Source organism: Passer montanus, unplaced genomic scaffold (genome assembly GCF_014805655.1).
Source record: "Passer montanus isolate IOZ18808 unplaced genomic scaffold, ASM1480565v1 scaffold112, whole genome shotgun sequence".
Lineage (NCBI taxonomy): Eukaryota > Metazoa > Chordata > Aves > Passeriformes > Passeridae > Passer > Passer montanus.
The window spans coordinates 29,111-50,247 of NW_024357836.1; the positions used below are offsets into that span (position 1 = coordinate 29,111).

At 52.2% G+C, this 21,137-nt stretch overlaps 1 protein-coding gene across 1 annotated transcript in view; it reads left to right on the forward strand.

Moving 5' to 3' along the window:
• The window catches only part of FBN3 (fibrillin 3), a 76,670-nt gene that overhangs the window by 11,731 nt on the left and 43,802 nt on the right, over positions 1 to 21,137 (forward strand). Inside the window, exons 4-9 of the mRNA XM_039733381.1 lie at positions 517 to 615; positions 3,563 to 3,658; positions 5,660 to 5,755; positions 14,420 to 14,617; positions 15,781 to 15,906; positions 20,952 to 21,077. Of these exons, the coding sequence (XP_039589315.1) occupies positions 517 to 615; positions 3,563 to 3,658; positions 5,660 to 5,755; positions 14,420 to 14,617; positions 15,781 to 15,906; positions 20,952 to 21,077 (741 nt within the window). The remainder of the gene's footprint in view (positions 1 to 516; positions 616 to 3,562; positions 3,659 to 5,659; positions 5,756 to 14,419; positions 14,618 to 15,780; positions 15,907 to 20,951; positions 21,078 to 21,137) is intronic.

Consider the following 21,137-nt stretch of genomic DNA (forward strand, 5'->3'; position numbering starts at 1 on the left):
GGGATGGGATGGGATGGGATGGGATGGGATGGGATGGGATGGGAGGGGATGGGATGGGATTTCTAGTCCTTCCCACTCCTGCTGTGCCCATAGAGGAGCCCCACCCCCTCCCTGGGTGATTCCTCTCCCAAGGATGATCCCAAGGGCAGAACCAGCTCTGGGAATTCCCGAGGGATGAATCCAGGGCAGAAGAAGCTCTGGGAATTCCCGAGGGATGATCCCAGGGGCAGCTCTGGGAATTCCCAAGGGATGAATCCAGAGGCAGAGCCAGCTCTGGGAATTCCCAAGGGATGATCCCAGGGGCAGCTCTGGGAATTCCCAAGGGATGATCCCAGGGGCAGCTCTGGGAATTCCAAGGGATGAATCCAGAGGCAGAACCAACTCTGGGAATTCCCAAGGGATGATCCCAGGGGCAGAAGCAGCTCTGGGAATTCCCAGGGATGATCCCAGGGGCAGAAGCAGCTCCGGGAATTCCCGAGGTGTGGCCCCAGTGTAACCAGTCCTTGTGTGCTGCAGCAATCTGCAGGAATTCCTGCGGGGATGGATTCTGCTCCCGGCCCAACATGTGCACCTGCTCCAATGGACAGCTCTCCCCCAACTGCGGCTCTGCTGGAGGTGAGGGAATTCTCCTGCTGCTCCTGGGGCTTCTGTGCTCTCCCAAAAGGGACAGGAACCCAACCCCTGCAGCTCCACCCTGAGCTGGGCAGAACTCACCAAATATTCCACGGTTCAGAGTATATTCTGTGGTTTGGGGGGGTTTTTCCTGCAGAAATAAATGAGATTTTGGAGTCTTTATGGATGGAGAGAGATATCCCAAGGATAAATTTTCCATCAGTTTAATTTATTTTAAATTTTTAACTAAATTTTTCCTCCTGCAGAGGAGCCTTTGTGGTAAAGTGACCCCTCAAAGCCCCAGTCGGGGGGTTTTGGGGGAAGGAAATCCCTGGGATCTGCACCGTTGTGCCCCAGATCTCCCAGCAGATCCCCGGGGAGCAGCAGAGCCTGCAGCCCTGGGGAGGGGAAGGTGCTGGAGCCACCGAAGTCCGGGAGGCAGGGTCCATGTGGGAGCAATCAGGGAGGAATTCCAGGAATGCCGAGAGCCCCGCATCCCTCTGGGCACGGCCCTGGCATTCCCGAGCTGGGCTGCCTGGGACAGGGGGGCTCCTCGGCAGGGGCTCCTCCGATCTGGAATCCGCTGTTGGGGGCTGGATTTCTGTGGAAAAGCAGACAAATTGTGCATTCCAGAGGCAAGAAAAGCCACTGTGCCTCCTCTGGAATAACAAAGAGTGGCGTTTCCTGCTTGGGTTCCTACTCCAGGGAGTAAAGATGTTTTAGGAGGGCTCTGGAGGGGCTGTTTAGGTGGAGTAGTGAGTGAGTAGAGACAAAAACCCCACAGCTGATCCCTGGCAGAGCCACTGATCCCTTCCAATAATTTGTAGGACAAATCCAGTCCAATCCAATCCTGGGAAAAATTAACGAGGACGAGCTGTTATCCTCCTTTTTCTGTCATTCCTCCTTTTCCTGTCGTTCCTCCTTCTTCTGTCATTCCTCCTTTTTCTGTCATTCCTCCTTCTTCTGTCATTCCTCCTTTCCCTCTCATTCCTCCTTTCCCTCTCATTCCTCCTTTTCCTGTCGTTCCTCCTTTTCCTGTCGTTCCTCCTTTTCCTACAACTTTGGCCTCTGCTACCCTGGCAAAGCCTTGGAATTCCTGGTTGGAAGATGTTCTCCTGCATTCCAGATGCCCAGGGGGTTCCAGCAGAGCCAGGCTTGGACAATCTGAGGTTGGACAGGGCTGGGAGCAGCCCGGGGCAGTGGGAGGGCCCTGCCCATGGAAGGGCTGGAATGGGATGGGCTTTAAGGGCCCCTCCAGCCCAAACCTGTCTGGGATTCTCTGAGAAACCAGAAGCTGATGGGACCTCAGGGATTTTGGGATCCTGGCAGGAGTCAGAAATGGGACCTCAGGGATTTTGGGATCATGGCAGGAGTCAGAAATGGGACCTCGAAAGGTGTTTGCCAGTTGGTTGGAAATTTCTGGATGAGGATCAGGGTTCTTTCTGTGCCCAAACCCTGAATCCCCCAAATTCCTGAGCTCCACTGGACCTGATCCCGAGCTCCCTGCGGGGTGGGGCTGGGGATGAGCTGGGAGCAGCCCTGCCGTGGGGACAGCTGTGACACCCAGACCCTCCCCAGCCTCCTCTGCCTCCCCAGGGCTGCCTGGGCCAGCTGAGGGCTGTAGGGAAGTGTTTTCCACATTGGAGCCTTTTCCCAGTCGGAGCAGCCTCGTGTCTGATGATCCAGGCAGGGCTTTAAAGCCTGGAGCTCTGTTTCCTGGAGGATTAAAGTCCCATCTCAATGTGGGCTGATCCCTGGCTGTGGAGAGGGAGGAAGATGAGCAGACGTGGGGATGGATCCAGCCCAGCCCCAGATCCCATGTCCAGCCCTTGTGCCGAGCACTTGGAGCACTGAGACTTCCCAGCCCAGCCCTCCCTGCTCCCAGCATTCCCAAAAATCTGAATTCTCCCACTTGGACGCTTGGCCCCAGCTCTTCCCAGCCTGGAATTGGTGTTGGAGGAGCCACAGCTGAGCCTCCATCCCATAAATCCACCCCTGGAGCTGCCAGGTCCCAGCCCCTCCTCCCCTGGCAGCCAGAGCTGGGCTCTCCGTGGGGTTTTTGTGTGAAATCCACTTTTCTCATGATTTGCTCCAACCTCAGGCCTTGCAGTTGGAGTGGTCACACCTTCCAGAGGAGGAATTGTTGTTCCAGGGATTCCAGAGGGAAAGCTGTGTTTGTAACTCACTGTTGAGCCCTAAAAATCCCTCTTTGGGCTGCTTTAATCCCAAATTCCTTCAGCATGGAGTGAGGAAACAGTTAAAGCCAACACTTGGTGTCCAGAGCAGGGGAAATCTTCCCAATTTATTTATTGCTATTGTTTTCCTGCAATGCCTCAGTCACATCCAGTGGGTCACAATCCCGTGGGAAAGCTGAGCTCTCACATGGAAGAATGGAGCATTCGTGCTTTTCTTTCCAAATTCCTTAAAAAAAACCCTCTCCCAGTAACTGGATCTTGTCAAGGAGGCCACGTTCTGTTTGCAAAAGGAGGAGAAATATCTTGAAGTTGATGATTTTCCTCCACCAAGGAAATTCCATCCCCCCAAACTCCTCAGAAGGCTTTGACAGGGAGGAATTTGGAAGATTAGACAGCCCCGAGTGTGAAAAGGGTTGAAAATGGAGCAATAATGGAAAACAATGATAAAAAAGGGTGGGAAAACATTGGCCAAGTACAAAATGCTGAAAGAAAAGATTGTGACAGGGTTGTGTCAAAGACAGGGAGACATCAGGAATTGTCCATGCCCTGGTCTGCAGGAAATCCTGAAGGAAGGACAAAGCTGGAAAGATTTGGTTGGGGTGGATTCCTTAAGGAAGTAAAAGGATGGAGGATGGATGATGGATGGATGGATGGATGGATGGATGGATGGATGGATGGATGGATGATGGATGGATGGATGATGGATGGATGGATGGAATTCCCGGGGGTGACCCTGTGCCTGTCCCTGTCCCCAGTGCAGAGCTGCAGCGTGCGCTGCATGAACGGGGGCAGCTGCTCTGAGGAGTCCTGCCTGTGCCAGAAGGGATTCACCGGCACCTACTGCGGGCAGCGTGAGTGTGGGACCGGGAACAGGACCGGGAATGGGATCAGGGATGGGAATGGGAATGGGGATGAGAACGGGGACAGGAACAGGGACGGGAATGGGAACAGGGACCAGAATGGGAATGGGAACAGGGTTGGGAGTGGGAACGGGGAAGGGAATAGGAACAGGAATGGGAATAGAAACAGGAATGGGGATGGGAATAGGGATGGGAATAGGGAAGGGCAGCCAGGACGCTCCCAACATCAGCAGTGTTCTCCCTCCCTTGGAAGCTCAGCCCTCTCTCATGACCAACAGAGCTCTGTATCCAAATACAGACATTGGACATAATTAATGGGTTAATTGATTTCCCAATAGAATGTGTAATATATTAGAATAATATAGATTTTTTCAATCTATTACAATATATAGATAATAGATATGGATAGTATTGTCTATATTATCTATATTATACTATAATATATTATCTGTATGTAATATATAGATAATATAGAATATATAGATATGTTATATCTTCTAATATATAGTATATTTATAATATAGGATGTAATTTATAGTATATTAATATTATATCTCATATATTATTATATTATAATGGGAGGATATTATTATATATGAGATAATATATGCACAATATATTATATATAGTATACACCTATATTATATATACAGTTATACATCTCTATAATTATATATTCTCTTACTAAATAATAATGATATAATTATATGTAGTATGTTACAATTATTATTATATAATTATATAAATTATAGATTATATATATTTATATATAATATACATATTCTAGCATGTAACACATTTTAAGAAGCCTTTATTTGGCGAATAAGCACAATATCTTTGAAATAATCTCTCATCAATTAGATCAATCAGAACTTCCCAAATCCCAAATCCCTGGATCCACGTGGGAATCACTCCCACTGAGGATTTTTAAAGACAAAATCCCCCAATTCTCCCCAAACTCCCCCTCAGCTCCGCCCTGATCCCTCGGTGCTGAAACTCCCCCCAAAGTTCAGCTGGAGGCAGAGGCTCCAGATGGAAAATTTCATCCTGAGCAGCAAAAGCTTGGGAAAATTCTCGGCAGCAGCAGCAGCAGCCCGGGCTGGACGTGCAGCCCTCGCTACGTGCAGGGCTGCAGCTCGGGGTGCCAGGACTCGCTTCAAGTCAGGAATATTTTAAGTCAGGAGTACTTTAAGTCTGCAATATCTTCAGCTCGTGGTGGCAGGACTCAGTTTAAGTCAGGATTACTTTAAGTCAGGAGTACTTTAAGTCAGGAATATTTAAGTCTGTAATATCTTAAGTCAGGAATATCTTAAATCAGGAATACTTTAAGTCAGGAATATTTTAAGTCTGCAATATCTTAAGTCTGGAATATTTTAAGTCAGGAATGTCTTAAGTCAGGAATATTTTAAGTCAGGAATATTTTATGTCTGGAATATCTTAAATCAGGAATACTTTAAGTCAGGAATATTTTAAGTCAGGAATATTTTAAGTCTGGAATATTTAAGTCTGGAATATCTTAAGTCTGGAATATTTTAAGTCTGGAATGCCTTAAGTCAGGACTGTTTTAGGTCAGGGAACACCCAAGTGCTGCTCAGACCTCACTGGGATTAAATCCCTGCCCATCCACCCTCCCCTTCTCCCATCCCAGCTGCTGCCATTCCTTGTGTGCATTTTCCTGGTTTTCCTCACCCCACTGAAATCCCAATGTGAGCTGAGGGAACCGAGATTCCAGAGGGCAGGAAATCCTCCAGTGCAAGAGGAGCTTATGGCCTCTGCAGAAGGGAGCTCAGGCAGCAACAGGGAACAATTTCCCCGAGGAAAAAGAACAAAAATCCCAAATTTCTCCGCGTTCTCTCCGGGAGGGAGAACACGGAGCTGACATCCCAAACCCTGACACTCCACCCAGGGTGGAGGTGACATCCCGAGCTGTGCCAGCAGCACGGGGGGGCTCTCCAGGGGCGGGAGTGATGGGATTCTCTCTTTTTCCTGCAGCTGTGTGTGAGAACGGCTGCCAGAATGGGGGCAGGTGCATCGGCCCCAACCGCTGCGCCTGCGTCTACGGCTTCACCGGGCCCCAGTGTGAGAGAGGTGAGACCCCACAGCCTGCCAGGGCACAGCTCTGGGCCTGAGGGAGCCCGGGTTTGGTTTAATTCTGGATTTTGTTGCATTTGTGCTGGTGGATTATTCCCCGGGATGTGGCTCGGGGTGGCTTTGCTGGGTGTTGGGCTCTGGGCACGGCTGAGGTTGGGCTGAGCCAGAGAATTCCTCCCTTTCCTGCTGGCTCAGATGGACACTCCCAGCTCTGATAGGGTTTTTGGCAAGGTTTGGAGTGGCCCAGATCTGAAATGAAACCGAAACACGGAGCCAGGGCTTGAACTCCCAGATCTGAGTCCAAAGCACCTGGAAATGCCCTGATTTTCCAGCCTCTCCCAGGACTGGGCTCGTTCTGTGCAACTCCATTCCCAAGGACTGGGCTGCTCTTGCCTTTCCTGGGATTTTCCCCCTGGTTTAGAGGGTTGGGCAGGAGCAGCAGCTGGGTTCCAGCCAGCAGGAATCCACCCAGTTCCACAGGGCTGTGCAAAATCCCGGGGCTCCAAAAGCATCTCCTGGAGCTCAGGGTGCAGCTGAGCCCCATTCAAGGCCTCTGCTGAAGTCTGAGCTTCATTTGTTGGCTGCAGAGAAGGGAAAGCTCTGTGAAAGCCTCCACACATTCCCTGGAGTCATCTTGCCTTGTTCTGGTCTCCTTCTTTGTAGAACCAGGGAATTGTGGAGTGGTTTGGGTTGGAAGGGAGCTTAAAACCATCCAGGAGCACTTTCCACTATCCCAGGCTGCTCCAGCCTGGCCTTGGATGCTTCCAGAGATGGGACATCCCCAATTTTCTGGACAATTCTGCTGTTCTGCAGCAGTTACAGATTCTTCAAACCCTCTCCTTGCCTTTTCCCAACACACAGGAATTGCTTTAGTTATGGAAAATTAGGAGGATTTCTGTCTGGAGGGCTCAGCCCAGGAGATTTCCCCCCAAACCCCTAAACCCGAGCACCAGGGCTCCTGGTGAGCTCCTCCTCATTTTTCCTCCTGAAGCACTGAGATTCCCAAATCCACCCAGACATTGGCTGTGTGTGAGCAGAGAGCTGGAAATTCCTGAAGGAAACTTCTGGAGAAGGCTGGAAAATCCAAGTGTCCCGTGCTTGGAGAGAGGGGAAGAGGCAGGGGCTGAGCAGGGGCAGGCTTTGGGGCCGTTTGTATAAAATTCTTTACATAAAGGAGCATTTTCACAAAGCCTGCAGAGATTTGGCTGAGCCAGACTTGTGTGAGAGACAAAACAAATCGTGCAGCTGTGTCCACACTGCTCCTCCCTGCCAAGACAAACAGAGCCTGCTCTGCTGGGCTGGGAACGGGGTCCTGGGGGGTTTGCAGCCAGGTGAGTGCCTGGGATTGACCTTCCAGGGAAAATCTGGGAGCCAGGGAACAGCTTCACCCTCCCCGGGGCTGCTGAGAGGAGTCTCTGAGCAGCAGGGTTTGTGTGCTGTTGCTCCAGGGGGTGTTGGTGGGTCTGCAGGGACCCTTGGGGGTCTCCAGGAGGAGATTCCAGCACCTCCTGTAGCTCCCACTTCAGCTCCAGTCCTCATTCCCAAGGGTTTTCCTGGAGCAGGATGAACTCAAAGCCTGAAGCCCTTTCCTGATGGGAGAAAGGATAAATCTCCTCACAGAGCCAGGGATTCCAGTCCTGGGTTCTGCCAGAGGTGGAATTCTCTGCGTTAATCACTGGAGTCATGAGGGAGGAGCATAAACACCACCAGAACACAAGAAATTCCACCTCAGCAGGAGAGAAAACTTCTTTCCCTGGAGGTGGCAGAGCCCTGGAGCAGCTACCCAGGGAGCTGGGGATTCTCCCTGTCTGGAGATTCCAAACCCACCTGCTCCAGGTGACCCTGGGCTGGACTGGGTGATGTCCAAGCCCAGAATCCTGGGATTCTGTGAGCCCCATCCCTGACAGAAAGAGCCCACCCACCCCAAATCCATCCAATTCCAGATTTACTTCAGGCCTTCACTTGAATTTACTTTGCCGCCGCCGTAACAAGAAATAATTTGAATTTTAAATTGGGATCAAGTGAATTTCTGAGTGCTGAGAGCAGCTCCAGTAAGAGGCTGCTTTGTACTGGGAGCAGAACAACCCCCCTCACACCTCATCCAGGAAATTCCCCCCTCCAGAGGGAAATACCCTTGGAGCAGGCACTCACAGAATCCCAGCATCATTTCCTCCCTCTCCCTGACATCTTCGGGGACGAGTGGCTGGGGGATATTTTGTGGAACCTGAGCTCCCATTACATCAGTGTGGGAGGAAAAGCTGCAGCCCACAAAAGCTGAGGCTGTGGGGCCAGGGGCTGCTCATGGATTTACAGCAAAATGAAGGATTTGGATTTTGATGTCATGGCTCTGATTCCACCCTCCCTCCAGTAGGAAAAAATGACTGAGTTTGACTCATCAGGTGATGTTTGGAGCTCCTCCTGTGCTCCAGGGATGAGGTTTTTCATTTGGGGTTGTTTTTCCAGCCAAATGAAACCTTCCCTGTGGAGCCTGTCCCTGGGATCTGGGAGCTTTTCCCAGGAACTTTTCCCTGGGATCTGGGAGCTTTTCCCTGGGCTCCAGGAGCTTTTCCTAGGAACTTTTCCCTGAGATCTGGGAGCTTTTCCCTGGGTTCCAGGAGCTTTTCCCAGGAGCTTTTTCCCTGGGATCTGGGAGCTTTTCCCAGGGGCTTTTCCCTCTGACCCAGGAGCTTTTCCCAGGAGCTTTCCCTGGGCTCCAGGAGCTTTTCCTTGGGATCTAGGAGCTTTTTCCAGGGCTCCAGGAGCTTTTCCCTGGAGCTTTCCCTGGGCTGCAGGAGCTTTCCCTGGGCTCCAGGAGCTTTTCCCAGGACCTTTCCCTGGGCTCCAGGAGCTGTGGTCTCTCCTCCCAGGGCACTCTGGGCAGTGCCAGGTTTCCACCTGAGTGCTTGGGGAGAGTCTGGAGCTCTGGAAGTGCCCCCCCAGCCCCTCCCCTGACCAACCAGGACAGGTCCTGACCCCAAGGGCTCTTCCAGGAGTTTCCAAGCCCTGCCCTGACTTTTCCAGCCATTCCTCCTGCTCTGGAGCCACCAGCTCCTTGTTCCCCTGTGCTTTTTGTGCCTCCTTGAAACTCTCTCGGGTTTCAGCAGGCCGAGACTTCATCAGGAAACAGTAAAAATAGGACAGGAAAGCTCAGAAAAAGTTCCCCCTTTACAATTTCCTTTGGATGTGTTTTTCCAGCACTTGGAATGTCTGGCCTTAGAGAGTGCCCCCGCCAGCTTTTTCTTTTCTGCAGAAGTCCAAACAGTTAAACTTGAGGAATGTGGCTGTGTTTGGGTGAAGTAAGGAAATGACGAGCTGGAGAAAGTATTCCATGAGAAAGGAGCCCCTCAGGGAGACCCTCGGGCTGCTCCCCTCCCTGCCCTGGAGCCCGAGGGGCTGAGACAGCTCTGGGGCTGGAGAACACCTGGAGAACAACAGGAACAACTGGAAAACAGCTGGAGAACAACAGGGACAACTGATCCAGGCTGGAAAACAACAGGGACAACTGGAAAACACCTGGAGAAGAACGAGAACAATTGATCCAGGCTGGAAAACACCTGGAGAAGAACAGGGACAACGGATCCAGGCTGGAAAACAGCTGGAGAACAACAGGGACAACTGATCCAGGCTGGAAAACACCTGGGGAACAACAGGGACAACTGATCCAGGCTGGAAAACAACAGGGACAACTGGAAAACACCTGGAGAAGAACGAGAACAATTGATCCAGGCTGGAAAACACCTGGAGAAGAGCAGGGACCATCCTCTGGGGTTGGCTCCTTCCCCTGGGATTGGGCTGGTGGCTCTGGGACGTTGGTCCCTCATGTCCATGGAGGGACAGGACACACGGAATGGCTTCCCAGGGACAGAGGGCAGGGTTAGGTGGAATATTGGAGAGGAATTGTTCCCTGTGGGGCTGGGATGGAATTCCCAGAGGGAATCCCTGGAAGTGCCCAAGGCCAGCCCGGGACAGTGGGAGATGTCCCTGCCTGTGGGACAGGGATGAGATGAGCTTTGAGGTCCCTTCCAACCCCGAGCATTCCAAGGTCTCTGTGGGCAGAGCATCCATTGCTCCACTGAGCATTTGATTCTAACCTTTCTGCCCTGTGATCCCTGGCACTCCTGATCCCTGGCACTCCTGATCCCTGACACTCCTGATCCCTGTCTCTCCCTGATCCCAATCCCTGCCTCTCTGTGGTCTTTTTCTGATCCCAGTTCATGTTCCTCCCAGTCCCTGTCTCTCCCAATCCCTGTCTCTCCCTGATCCCAATCCCTGTCTCTCCCTGATCTCTCCCTGGTCCCAATCCCTGTCTCTCCTGATCCCAATTCCTGATCTCTCCCTGATCCCAATTCCTGATCTCTCCCTGATCCCAATCCCTGTCTCTCCCTGATCCCAGTCCCTCCCAGTCCCTGTCCCCCCTGTTGGTGGCTCTGGCTCAGTCCCCGTGTGGCCTCCTGCCCCATCCCAGGATTTGTGGCCCCATCCCAGCTGTAGCTCCCTGGGGATGCTCCCCAGGCCACTTTTGTCCTGCAGGTTCCAAGGCAAAGCCTCCATTGTTTGCTGGGAGAGGGGAGTGGAGTTTTGGCAAAGGAAAAAGCTCCTCTTCCTCAGCTCTGTTTGTTTGTTTTGGAGAGGAGGAATTCAGCCCCTGGCCTGTCTCGGGAGGGAATTCCAGAGGGTGGGAGAAGAGAAAAGCTCCTCATTCCCTTCCCCTTCCCTTGATGGATTTGTGTGGCTGGGATTGTCCTTTAGACACACAGAAAATCCTGGAATTATCCCAATTTTCCATCTCCAGGGATCCAAATTCCAACTGGAACTGACTCAGGGACACCCTCCTGGCTCCATGGATGTTGCAGGAGTGGAGGAAACTCTTTTTTCTTGTGAATATTTTCAGAAGTTCCTGCTCAAACCCCCCCCAGATCCAGGATTTCTTGCAGTCCTTCAGTGGGAATTGCCATTGGAATTGCCAGGGATTCAGAGCTCCAGGGGTTCCCTAAATCTCCCCATATTCAGGATTTCTTGCAATCTCTTAATGGGATTTACCTGGAGCTGGGAAGGTGGAGCTGCTCCCACACTGGGCTCTGCTTTTGTGAGGCTGAGGGAATTTGGAGCATAAATCCCAGCTTTTCCAAGGAAAAAAACCCAGCTCCTGAAGGACAGCTACCTGCAGCAGGATTCCTGGAACACAGATCCCATGCAGGGACTGGGAAAGGCTTCAGACATCTCCTAAGCGTCCCTATTTCCTTCATAAAATTTCATTGGTGCCTCATTAAAAATTTAATCATTTGCCCATTAAAATTAGCACCAGCTGGGGCTGGGAGGCAGCCAGGGCTCTCCAGACTGAGATTTCCTTGGCTTCCTTCCCTCCAGAGGAGTCATCTGCATAGGAAAAGTTATTTTGGGCAATTATGGGCTTAAAAGGGGGTGTTCTCCTCACAATCCCTCATTCATTATCCCTCTCCAGGAATTCCTGCAGTGCCTGGGGGAGATGAGGTAGGAGATGAGGTGGGAGGTGCAGTTTTGGCCACTTTTCTCTCTGTTCAGAGCATCATTTGGGGTTTTTTCATTTATTAATCTGAGTTTTTTGGGGCCCACCCCACAGCGACATTGGCCACTGGTCTGGGAACTTGTAACATTTGGGTCAAAAAAAAAAAAAAGGATCCTTACATGGTTCATGTTTTTGGTCAGATTCCCAAAAAAAAAGGCTTTCCTGGGAGATGCCATCACCTTCACACTGATTTAACTTCCAAACCATTCCTTTTTTCCCTCTCAAATCTTTCTCCTCTCACCTCCCAGTGGCACCCACAGCCCAATTTTCTCATCTTTAATTTCCCAGTACAAACTGCTCCAGAACACAAACCAGGGGAGCATTAGGCTGGAAATGAGGAATTCTTTGCTAATTGACTCTTTCCCAGCCAGGAGCATTTCCATGGATTCTGGGACGTGGTCACCTGGAGCTCCCAGTGCTCTCACCCCCCTCCAAAAGGATTTTTATTGCTTCAAACACATCAAACCCCAACCTTTCCCTGCAGGGACATCTGGGGGTTAATCCAGGAGCAGGGAATTGGGGTCAGGGCAGTTCCTAATTACTGCCTAATTCCAGCCTGGAAATTCCCTGAGCCCATCTCAGCCAGGCTCTGGCTGCCTGACCAGCACCTGACTGCTCAGACACCTCAGGAGGAATTTTCTGGGCTGACCAGGACGTGCTCCAAGGTTTTATTTTTTTTCCCAGCCACAGATCAAACACTTCTGTGCCACCACCTCTGCCCAGCTGAAGGAAAAATCCCACGGAAGGATTTTGCTTCCTGCTGGATTCCTGCTGTGCCAATATCCCTCATCAAGGGTCACGGGAGCCCAGGCAGTGGCAAACCCACATTCCTGAGGGCAAAACCCTGCAAAAATTGGGTTAAAATCCTTGGGGTTTAAGGGATGGGAGGATCCTAATTGGGAATGGGAAACCTGCTGGTTGTTCCTGCAGTGTCTGGGGTTTAAAGCTGAAATTGCCAGGAGATGTTTGGGAGTTGAAGTGAAGGAATTAATCATGAGACAGAATCCCAGAGTGTGAGAATTCCAGAATCCCAGGCTGGTTTGGGATGGAAGGGAACACCAAAACCGTGGAATTCCACTGCCAGCTACTCCCACTATCCCAGGGTGCTCTGAGTTCTGTTCAGCCTGGCCTTGGGCACTTCCAGGGAAGGATCTTTGTAACTAAACTGAAATTGGATTGCTTTTCTCATCCCTGAAATTCCCAGAGCAGGTGGAATTGCAGCCCTGGAATTGCCTCTTTGCCTGACTTTTGGTTTTCAGCTCCTTTTAGGGCCACCACCACCTCCAACCCCGCGCTTCAATTTTCCACCATCGCAGTTTCCCCCCAAATCCCACCCAGTGCTGGCAAGGGAGCCAGGCAGAAATCCTGGGATTTACACACTGGATTCTGGAATTCACAGGGAACCCCCGATGAGGGGAGAGAATGATTCATCTGACATCTTAGCAGAAGGCTAATTAATTACTTTATTATACTGTATTATTCTATACTATATTGCATTGCATCCAAACTGAATCTGCCAAGCTCCCAACCCTGCACACACTGCCCAGAATCTCGTGACAGTCCTGACACACACACACACCAAAACACCCTCACTGTGGGTGAACAATCCCAGTTTCATTCTGTTTGGCACAAACACAGGCACAGCAAACGAGATAAGAGTTGTGTTTTTCCTTTCTCTGAGGTTCAGAGAATGTGAAACCCAGAAATATTCTTGGGAAGAATCGTGCCTTGCTTTTCTCTGTGGAGATAAATGTGGGGTTCCACACCTGGCCCTGCTAGGCCAAGGAACCAAACCACCCTCACTGTGGATAAACAATCCAAATTTCATTCTGCTTTGGCACAAACACAGGCACAGCAAATGAGACAAGAATTGTTTTGATCATTCTCTGAGGTTCTTGGGAAGAACTGTGCCTTGCTTTTGTCTGTGAAGAGAAATGTGGCTCTAACCCGCGAATTCTCTCCTTTCGTGCCCAGATTACCGCACAGGGCCCTGACAGGCCAAGGAACCAAAACACCCTCACTTTGGGTAAACAATCCCAATTGCATTCTACTTTGACACAAGCACAGGCACAGCAAGTGAGATAAGAATATTCTTGGGAAGAACTGTGCCTTGCTTTTCTCTGTGAAGAGAAATGTGGATCTCACCCACGAATTCTCTCCTTTCGTGCCCAGATTACCACACGGGGCCCTGACAGGCCAAGGAACCAAAACACCCTCACTTTGGGTAAACAATCCCAATTTCATTCTACTTTGGCACAAACACAGGCACAGCAAATGAGATAAGAATTGTTTTGATCATTCTCTGAGGTTCTTCGGAAGAACTGTGCCTTGCTTTCCTCTGTGAAGAGAAATGTGGCTCTAACCCGCGGATTCTCTCCTTTCGTGCCCAGATTACCACACGGGGCCCTGCTAGGCCAAGGAACCAAAACACCCTCACTGTGGGTAAACAATCCCAATTGCATTCTACTTTGACACAAACACAGGCACAGCAAGTGAGATAAGAATATTCTTGGGAAGAACTGTGCCTTTATTTTCTCTGTGAAGAGAAATGTGGCTCTAACCCGCAAATTCTCTCCTTTCGTGCCCAGATTACCACACGGGGCCCTGCTAGGCCACTTTCTCTGAAGTTCAGAGAATGGGAAACCCAGAAATATTCTTGGAAAGAATCGTGCCTTGCTTTTCTCTGTGAAGGGAAATGTGGGGCTCCACACCGGGCCTGACAGGCCAAGGAACCAAAACACCCTCACTTTGGGTAAACAATCCCAATTGCATTCTACTTTGACACAAGCACAGGCACAGCAAGTGAGATAAGAATATTCTTGGGAAGAACTGTGCCTTGCTTTTCTCTGTGAAGAGAAATGTGGATCTCACCCACGAATTCTCTCCTTTCGTGCCCAGATTACCACACGGGGCCCTGACAGGCCAAGGAACCAAAACACCCTCACTTTGGGTAAACAATCCCAATTTCATTCTACTTTGGCACAAACACAGGCACAGCAAATGAGATAAGAATTGTTTTGATCATTCTCTGAGGTTCTTCGGAAGAACTGTGCCTTGCTTTCCTCTGTGAAGAGAAATGTGGCTCTAACCCGCGGATTCTCTCCTTTCGTGCCCAGATTACCGCACAGGGCCCTGCTTCAGCCAGGTGAACAACCAGATGTGCCAGGGCCAGCTGAGTGGCATCGTGTGCACCAAGACCATGTGCTGTGCCACCATCGGCCGCGCCTGGGGCCACCCCTGCGAGATGTGCCCGGCCCAGCCGCACCCCTGCCGCCGCGGCTTCATCCCCAACATCCGCACCGGAGCCTGCCAGGGTCAGCGCGGGGCACGGGAGGGCAGGGCAGGGCAGGGATGGGCTGGAGGGTGGGGAGAGCGGGGTCTGGGACAGGGGAATGGAACAGCCCCAAAGCACTGAGAGCAGAGCCCAAAATGGGGCCCTAAAACAGCCCCAAAGCGCTGAGAGCAGAGCCCAAAATGGGACCCTAAAACAGCCCCAAAGTGCTGATTGCAGAGTCTGGAATAGAGGACTGAAACAGCCCCAAAGCGCTGAGAGCAGAGTCCTGAACAAGGGTCTGAAATGGAGAAAATAGGGGATGGGGAGAGGAGAGTTCTGAGCAAGGGACTGAAACAGAGAAAATAGGGGATGGGGAGAGTTCTGAACAAGGGACTGAAACAGCCCCAAAGCGCTGAGAGCAGCGCTAAGAACAGAGTCCAAAATGGGGCCCTAAAACAGCCCCAAAATGCTGAAAGTAGAGCCCCAAATGAAGCCCTAAAACAGCCCCAAAATGATGAGAGCAGAGCCCAAAATGGGGCCCTAAAACACCCCCAAAGTGCTGAGAGCAGAGCCCAAAATGGGAGCCTAAAAGAGTCCCAAAATTATGAGAGCAGAGTGCTGAACAGGCAACTAAAACAGCCCCAAAATGCTGAGAACAGAGGCCAAAATGGGACTCTAAAACAGCCCTAAAATGCTGAGAGCAGAGCCTGGAACAGGAGCCTAAACCAGCCCCAAAACAGCACCAAGGCAGAGAATGCTGAGAGCAGAGCCCCAGAACAGAGAACACTGAGAGCAGAGCCCCAACAAAGAGCCCCAAAACAGCCCCAAAGCACAGAACTCTGGAATTTTCCAAATCCCCCATGTGTCACAGAGCATCTCCACGGTCCTGGAGTGTCCCCTGGGATCTTCCAGCACCATTTGATCCCAGAGATCCTGGGCACACTGTGGCTCTTGGGTGAGCTCCCCCATCCCATGGGGTGTTTCTCCCAGAGAACCACGGGATGGACAAATCCTTTGGGAAGCATTCCCATACCTTTGTCTCCCTGTTGCTTGAGCCAGGAATTAATTCCTGTCCATCCTCGGGTGCAGTCTGGAGGGTAATTCCCTCTGGAATGTGATCCAGCTCCTTGAGCACAGGGAAATCCAGGGATCCATGGCTGCTGTTCCCTCACACCCTTCCTCCTCCTCCTCCTCCTCCTGCAGATGTGGATGAGTGCCAGGCCATCCCTGGCCTCTGCCAAGGTGGGAATTGCATCAACACCGTGGGATCCTACGAGTGCAAGTGCCCTGCAGGGCACAAGCAGAGCGAGACCAGCCACAGGTGTGAAGGTAAGGGATGCTGCACTTCCCAAGGTCCCAGGAGCATTTCAGTCCTGGGTTTTTCCAGGGTGGAGGTGGGACAGAGCTCCCATTCCAGGCTGGATCCCACTTCCCAGCCAGCCCTGCCAGAGGGGTTTTTGATCTGCTTCCCACAGGCCAAGGGCAGGAAATGAGGAGTAGGCTTTGCCTGATCTCCTGAGCTGGCCTCAAACCAGAAGGAAATGGTTTGGTTTGTTCACAGAGAGGTTTTTTAAAGGATATTTTAGTGGGAGCACAGACTGATGGCACAGGAGGGACCTCGGGAAGGCTTTAGCCAGGCTCAGCTCAGGGCTGCCTCCAAAGCTCTGCCAGGTTCTGAGTCTTGATCTTCAGATCAAGCCTTGAAAACTCAACAACTTTTATTTTGGAGGCTCTTCATCAGGGCTGTGAAGATTTAATCACGGTGAAATGGGAAATCAGGCTGGTGCTGGGAGCTCAGGGAGAGCTCTGGCTGCCTCTGGAAGCCCCTGGAATTGGGGTGGTGGGATGAGATGATCTCTCCTGACCATTCCAGGGTTCTGTGCCCTGGGTTCAGCCCCTCAGGAAATGTTTCCCAAAGAGAGCCAGGAGCTCCAGAGGTCAGTCCCTGCTGGGGGATGGACATTCCTTCATCCCAGGAAACATCTGGGTCTGAGCATCTTCCCGGGCAGGACGCCAGGAGACTTTCTCTAAAATCCTGACAGAATTCCTGCACAGCTCCACATCCAAGGACTGAAAGCAGGACGATCCAAACCAGCCCTTTTCTTGTGTCAGGTGAAGGACCTGAATCCAATGATATTCCAGGAATTTGCCTGGCCAGGGTGGGAGCAGGGGCAGCAGAAAGCTGCTCCTGGCCCTCCCTGCCTGTCCCACCCCAGCTGGGGAGCAGAGCACATCTGAAACCAGTTGAGCTGGAATCTCCTCCATGCCCAGATGAAACCAAATCCATTGTCTGGATCTGCCCTCCAGATGTGAGGGGCCTCCCACTCCCCCCAGAGCCTGGAAGAGCAGCCCCACGTGGCCACAAACTGCTCCCCTTCCCTGTCCTGCCCACAAAGGGACAACTCCAGCATTGCCAGGAGCTGCTCCATCCCTGGCATCACCACCAGGGATCCCTCTGGATCTGGGAGTGCTGCTGGGAACGACATGAACAGGAGGGATGCTCCAAAGGGATGGGTTTGAGGGCTCCTCTCCCAGCTCTGTCACCTCCATGTCCCCACAGGGCCACCAGAAGGGGAGGAGGATCCCAGGAAAGTGGAATCACCTTTGGGATTCCCTAAAATGATGTGGATAGGGGATTGGAGAGGGTTCCTCTCCCGCTTCATGGGCACAAGAAGATTTGGGCCCCAAATTCCCTGAACATCTCACAGTTTCCTGCACCCTTTGATCCATCAGGAATTTGGTCCAGCACATGGAGCATCAAATTCCTGAGCTGCACATTCCTGCTGAAACTGCCAAAATCTCTGCCTTGGTCCTCACTGAGCCAGGGTTTGATCAAAGCACAGCCAGAGCATGGATTTGTGCTCCAGGTGTGCTCCAGGTGTGCTCCAGGCTCCCAATCCCAGCTGGGCAGGAGTTCCCTTGTTGAGTTTTGGGTCCACTTCACAGTGGGGAAAGGAGGGAATTCTCTGCTTCCCTCTCATTTTCACATTCCCCATCCAAGCCTGGCATCCAGGGAATATCAAACCTCGATTAAACCTCTCTGGGGGGTTCTCCCAGAGCTCCAGTTTGGTGCTGGGGGATTCCTGGTGGGAAGTCAGCAGCCGGGATTGTGCTGGAGCCGCAGGTCCGAGCCCAGCCCGCTGATTGGCGACGCCCCCTCATTAACAATATTCCCTCATTAACGATCCATGCCCCGCCCCCGGCTGTGTCCTGCTGGGAACAGAGATAACGGCGGTGCCTTCCTTATCTCCCACCACAAACCTTATCTCCCACCACCAACACCTGGAATTCGGTCCCTGAGGATAAAGACGCTTTTCCAAGCCCAGATGTTCCACAGTGATAACGGAGGCTCCAGCTGGAAATTCCCTGGATGGATTCTCAGCCCCAGCAGGAAAACGAATCCTTTTCCTCTCAGGGAAGAACATCCAGCCCGGATTTGGGGCTGCAGCTCCTCCAAGTCCGTCCCAGGCTCATCCCTGGTGGATGGGGCTCGGGTATCCCATTGTCCATTGTGTTCCGAGGAGCTGCAGGGGTGGTGAGAGCTTCTGGCACTGCTCCCTTTCTGGGGGCTCTGAGCAGCCTGGGAAACAGGGAAATGCTGGATTTAGGGAGGGGAAGGCTCAGGCTGCTCCCTAAAAAGAGCTGGAGACAAGGTCGGCTTGGGAAGCACCGAAAATTGTGTTTGTGTCGTGCAAAAAGAGGAGCAAAGAGGGCAGGAATTGCCAGGTCAGGGATGAATTCACCAATCTCACTGGATTATGGTGGAAAAAGGGAAAAAAGTGGGATCTGTTGAGGTTTTAAGGGAATGAGGGCCCGGGGAGAAAGGAGGTTTGGATCCAGCTGAGTTCTCAACGCAGTGGGAGGAAAATTGTTGAGGACACAAGAAAATTCCTGGTGCAGAGTGGAGAGAGGGAACATCAAAGCTGAACTCGGACACATCCTGCTGCTCCAGAGACCTGGGGCCATAAATCACAGGGAAAGGGGGGCTGGGGCATTTTTAAATGATCCTGGAAGCAGCTGGAAAAATGACACCGAAGGGAACAATTCCGTGGTGTGGAGTTGAGGGGGAATCACTGGCTGGACAAAGCTTTTCCTGCCATAATTCCAGGCTTTCTCTGCCAAGAATTTCACTTTTTAACAGCCCTTCCTGTGCTGCAGGACAAAGGCTGTGCTCTGCTATCAGTGAGGTAATGCCAGTGCCTCATCCAGGATGCTTCCCAAAGGAATGTGTCCTGCATCCAAAATCATCCAGGGTGATAAGAGACCAAAAAAAAAATCCATGGAGAGACACCAGGAAAGGGAGTGGAAGGCTCCAGGCAAGCTGTGTGCAACAACCTCAGCCAGGATTTGCCCATTTTTGGCCTCTCCAGGATATTCTGCCAGAAGGAACAAATGCTGGGATTCCAAATCTCACCTCTGTTCCTCACCCCTTTAGATGTGAGGGGCTCCTTATGCCCCCACAGGCCAGGCTTTTGCCACCAGGGCACAAAATCCTGAATTTCCTGATGTTCCTGCAGCAGAGGAGGCTCCCCAGAGTTTTCCACAGGCGGATGGAACCCCATAACCAGTTCCTTTCCATTTCCTCACAAAACCCCTGTGAAGAGCTCATTGTCTGGCTCCATCCAGAGCTCGTTTCCCTGGATTTGGGTGGTTTGGAGGTTCCATTTTCCCCTCTGTGGTTCCTTTCTGGGAGGGGAGGGCAGTGAGTCCCTGGTGACCCCAAGGCACGAGCCCTGGGGGTGTTTTCTCCATCAAACCCTGGGGTTTTTAGCACATGGAAAGGTTGGGGTTCCCACAGCTGGGTGGGATGAGCTTTGCAGCTCCAGCTCTTCCAGAGGCTCTGCAGCCTTTGGTTTTCCAGCTTTTTCAGCCTTAAGGATGAGGCCAATTCCAATCCCAGCCTGGCTCCAAAATCAACCTTTGCCTTGAATCCTGCCATTGTCTGAGCAGCAGAGCACAGGATCCTGCTTTAATTTTGAACAGAAGGTTGGAAAAGTCGGGAAGGAGCCAGGCTGGAGCTGGCAGGGTTCCCTGCCTGGTGCTGGGTGTTAATGAGAGGGGAATGAACCCATCCCACGGGGTCAGCGCTGCCTGAACGGCTCCAAACCACCACGGGACACTCACAGAGGGAAAACCGAGCAGGAAAATGTGGTGGGGAAGGGCTGAAAGGACAACAAAGCCCAGGGATCAGGTTCCTGAAGCACAGGATGTGGAGTCCTGCAGGAATGGGCTCTTTTCCTGCTCCTCAGCACTGGGATTTTTAAAGGGTTTCGGAAAAAAAGGAGCTGGAGTTTGGTGGAACCTCTTGGGTTCCCTGGTTTTCCATAGGAATGGGATCCACTGCTGGCCCTGGTGCTGCCTTGGGGTGAGGGAGGGATGTCAGAGGCACAGATCTGGGACCCTCCCCAGTGCCACACCAAGGTTTGGGCTGGGTTTTGTCACCTCTGCGTTCCCCAAGCTCTGTTCCCTGCAGAGCTCCGTGGTTGGAGCCCAGGGCAGGGCTGGGATGAATGACAGGGCAGGCTGGCTGATAAAATCTCTTTTTGGCTGCAGGGGCCCAGGTGGGGGAGGTGTTTTCTGTGTTCTGCTCTGCTGCCCTGGGAGCTGCCAGGGCTTTTCTGAGCATCAAAGAACCAGAGCAGCACCGGGGGGGCTCAGGGCACCCCTCAGGTGGTGGCCAGGGGCAGAATTTGAGAGTCCTAAAGAGCCAAGCAGGAATTTGTCTTCTCCTCTTGACTGGATAGAAACAGAGAATGGAATTGTGGAATATCCTGGGTCGGGAGGGGCCCACAGGGGTCTGCAGGTTTAACCCATCACCAAGGGCTGGACTTGCAGACCATGACCAAGGTCACCTGAGGGAGCAGGACTCCAGCCCTCCCTGGCAGCCCTTTCCAATGTCCAGTCCCTCTTGCTGGGAGGAATTTCCTCCTGCTGTCCATCCCAAACTTCCCCTGTGGAGAGAGGCAGAGACTCCACAAATGGGAGAGTTTTAATGACCCCCAACATCCCCTGACCCCCAAACTCAACTGCCTGGATTTGGGTGGGGAAGGGGCCGTTTTCCATCCTTCCCCTGGGATCTCCATACTTTCCATGGGATTTCCATCCTTTGCATGGGATTTGCATCCTGCCTGTGGGTTCTCCATCCTGCCTGTGGGATTTCTATCATTTCCATGGGATTTCCATCCTTCCCGTGGGTTCTCCATCCTGCCCGTGGGTTCTCCATCCTCCCCGTGGGATTTCCATCCTGCCCATGGGTTCTCCATCCTGCCCATGTGTTCTCCATCCTGCCCGTGGGTTCTCCATCCTCCCCGTGGGATCTCCATCCTTCCCATGGGTTCTCCATCCTTCCCATGGGTTCTCCATCCTCCTTGCAGACGTGGATGAGTGCGGGGCCATCCCCGGCGTGTGCGACGGCGGCGACTGCACCAACACCGCGGGCAGCTACGTGTGCTCCTGCCCCCGCGGCTTCGTCAGCAGCCCCGACGGCTCCCGCTGCCTCGGTGAGGGGGAGCTGCGGCCTGCGGGGCCGGGCGGGGCCGGGAGGGGCCGGGCCGGGCGGG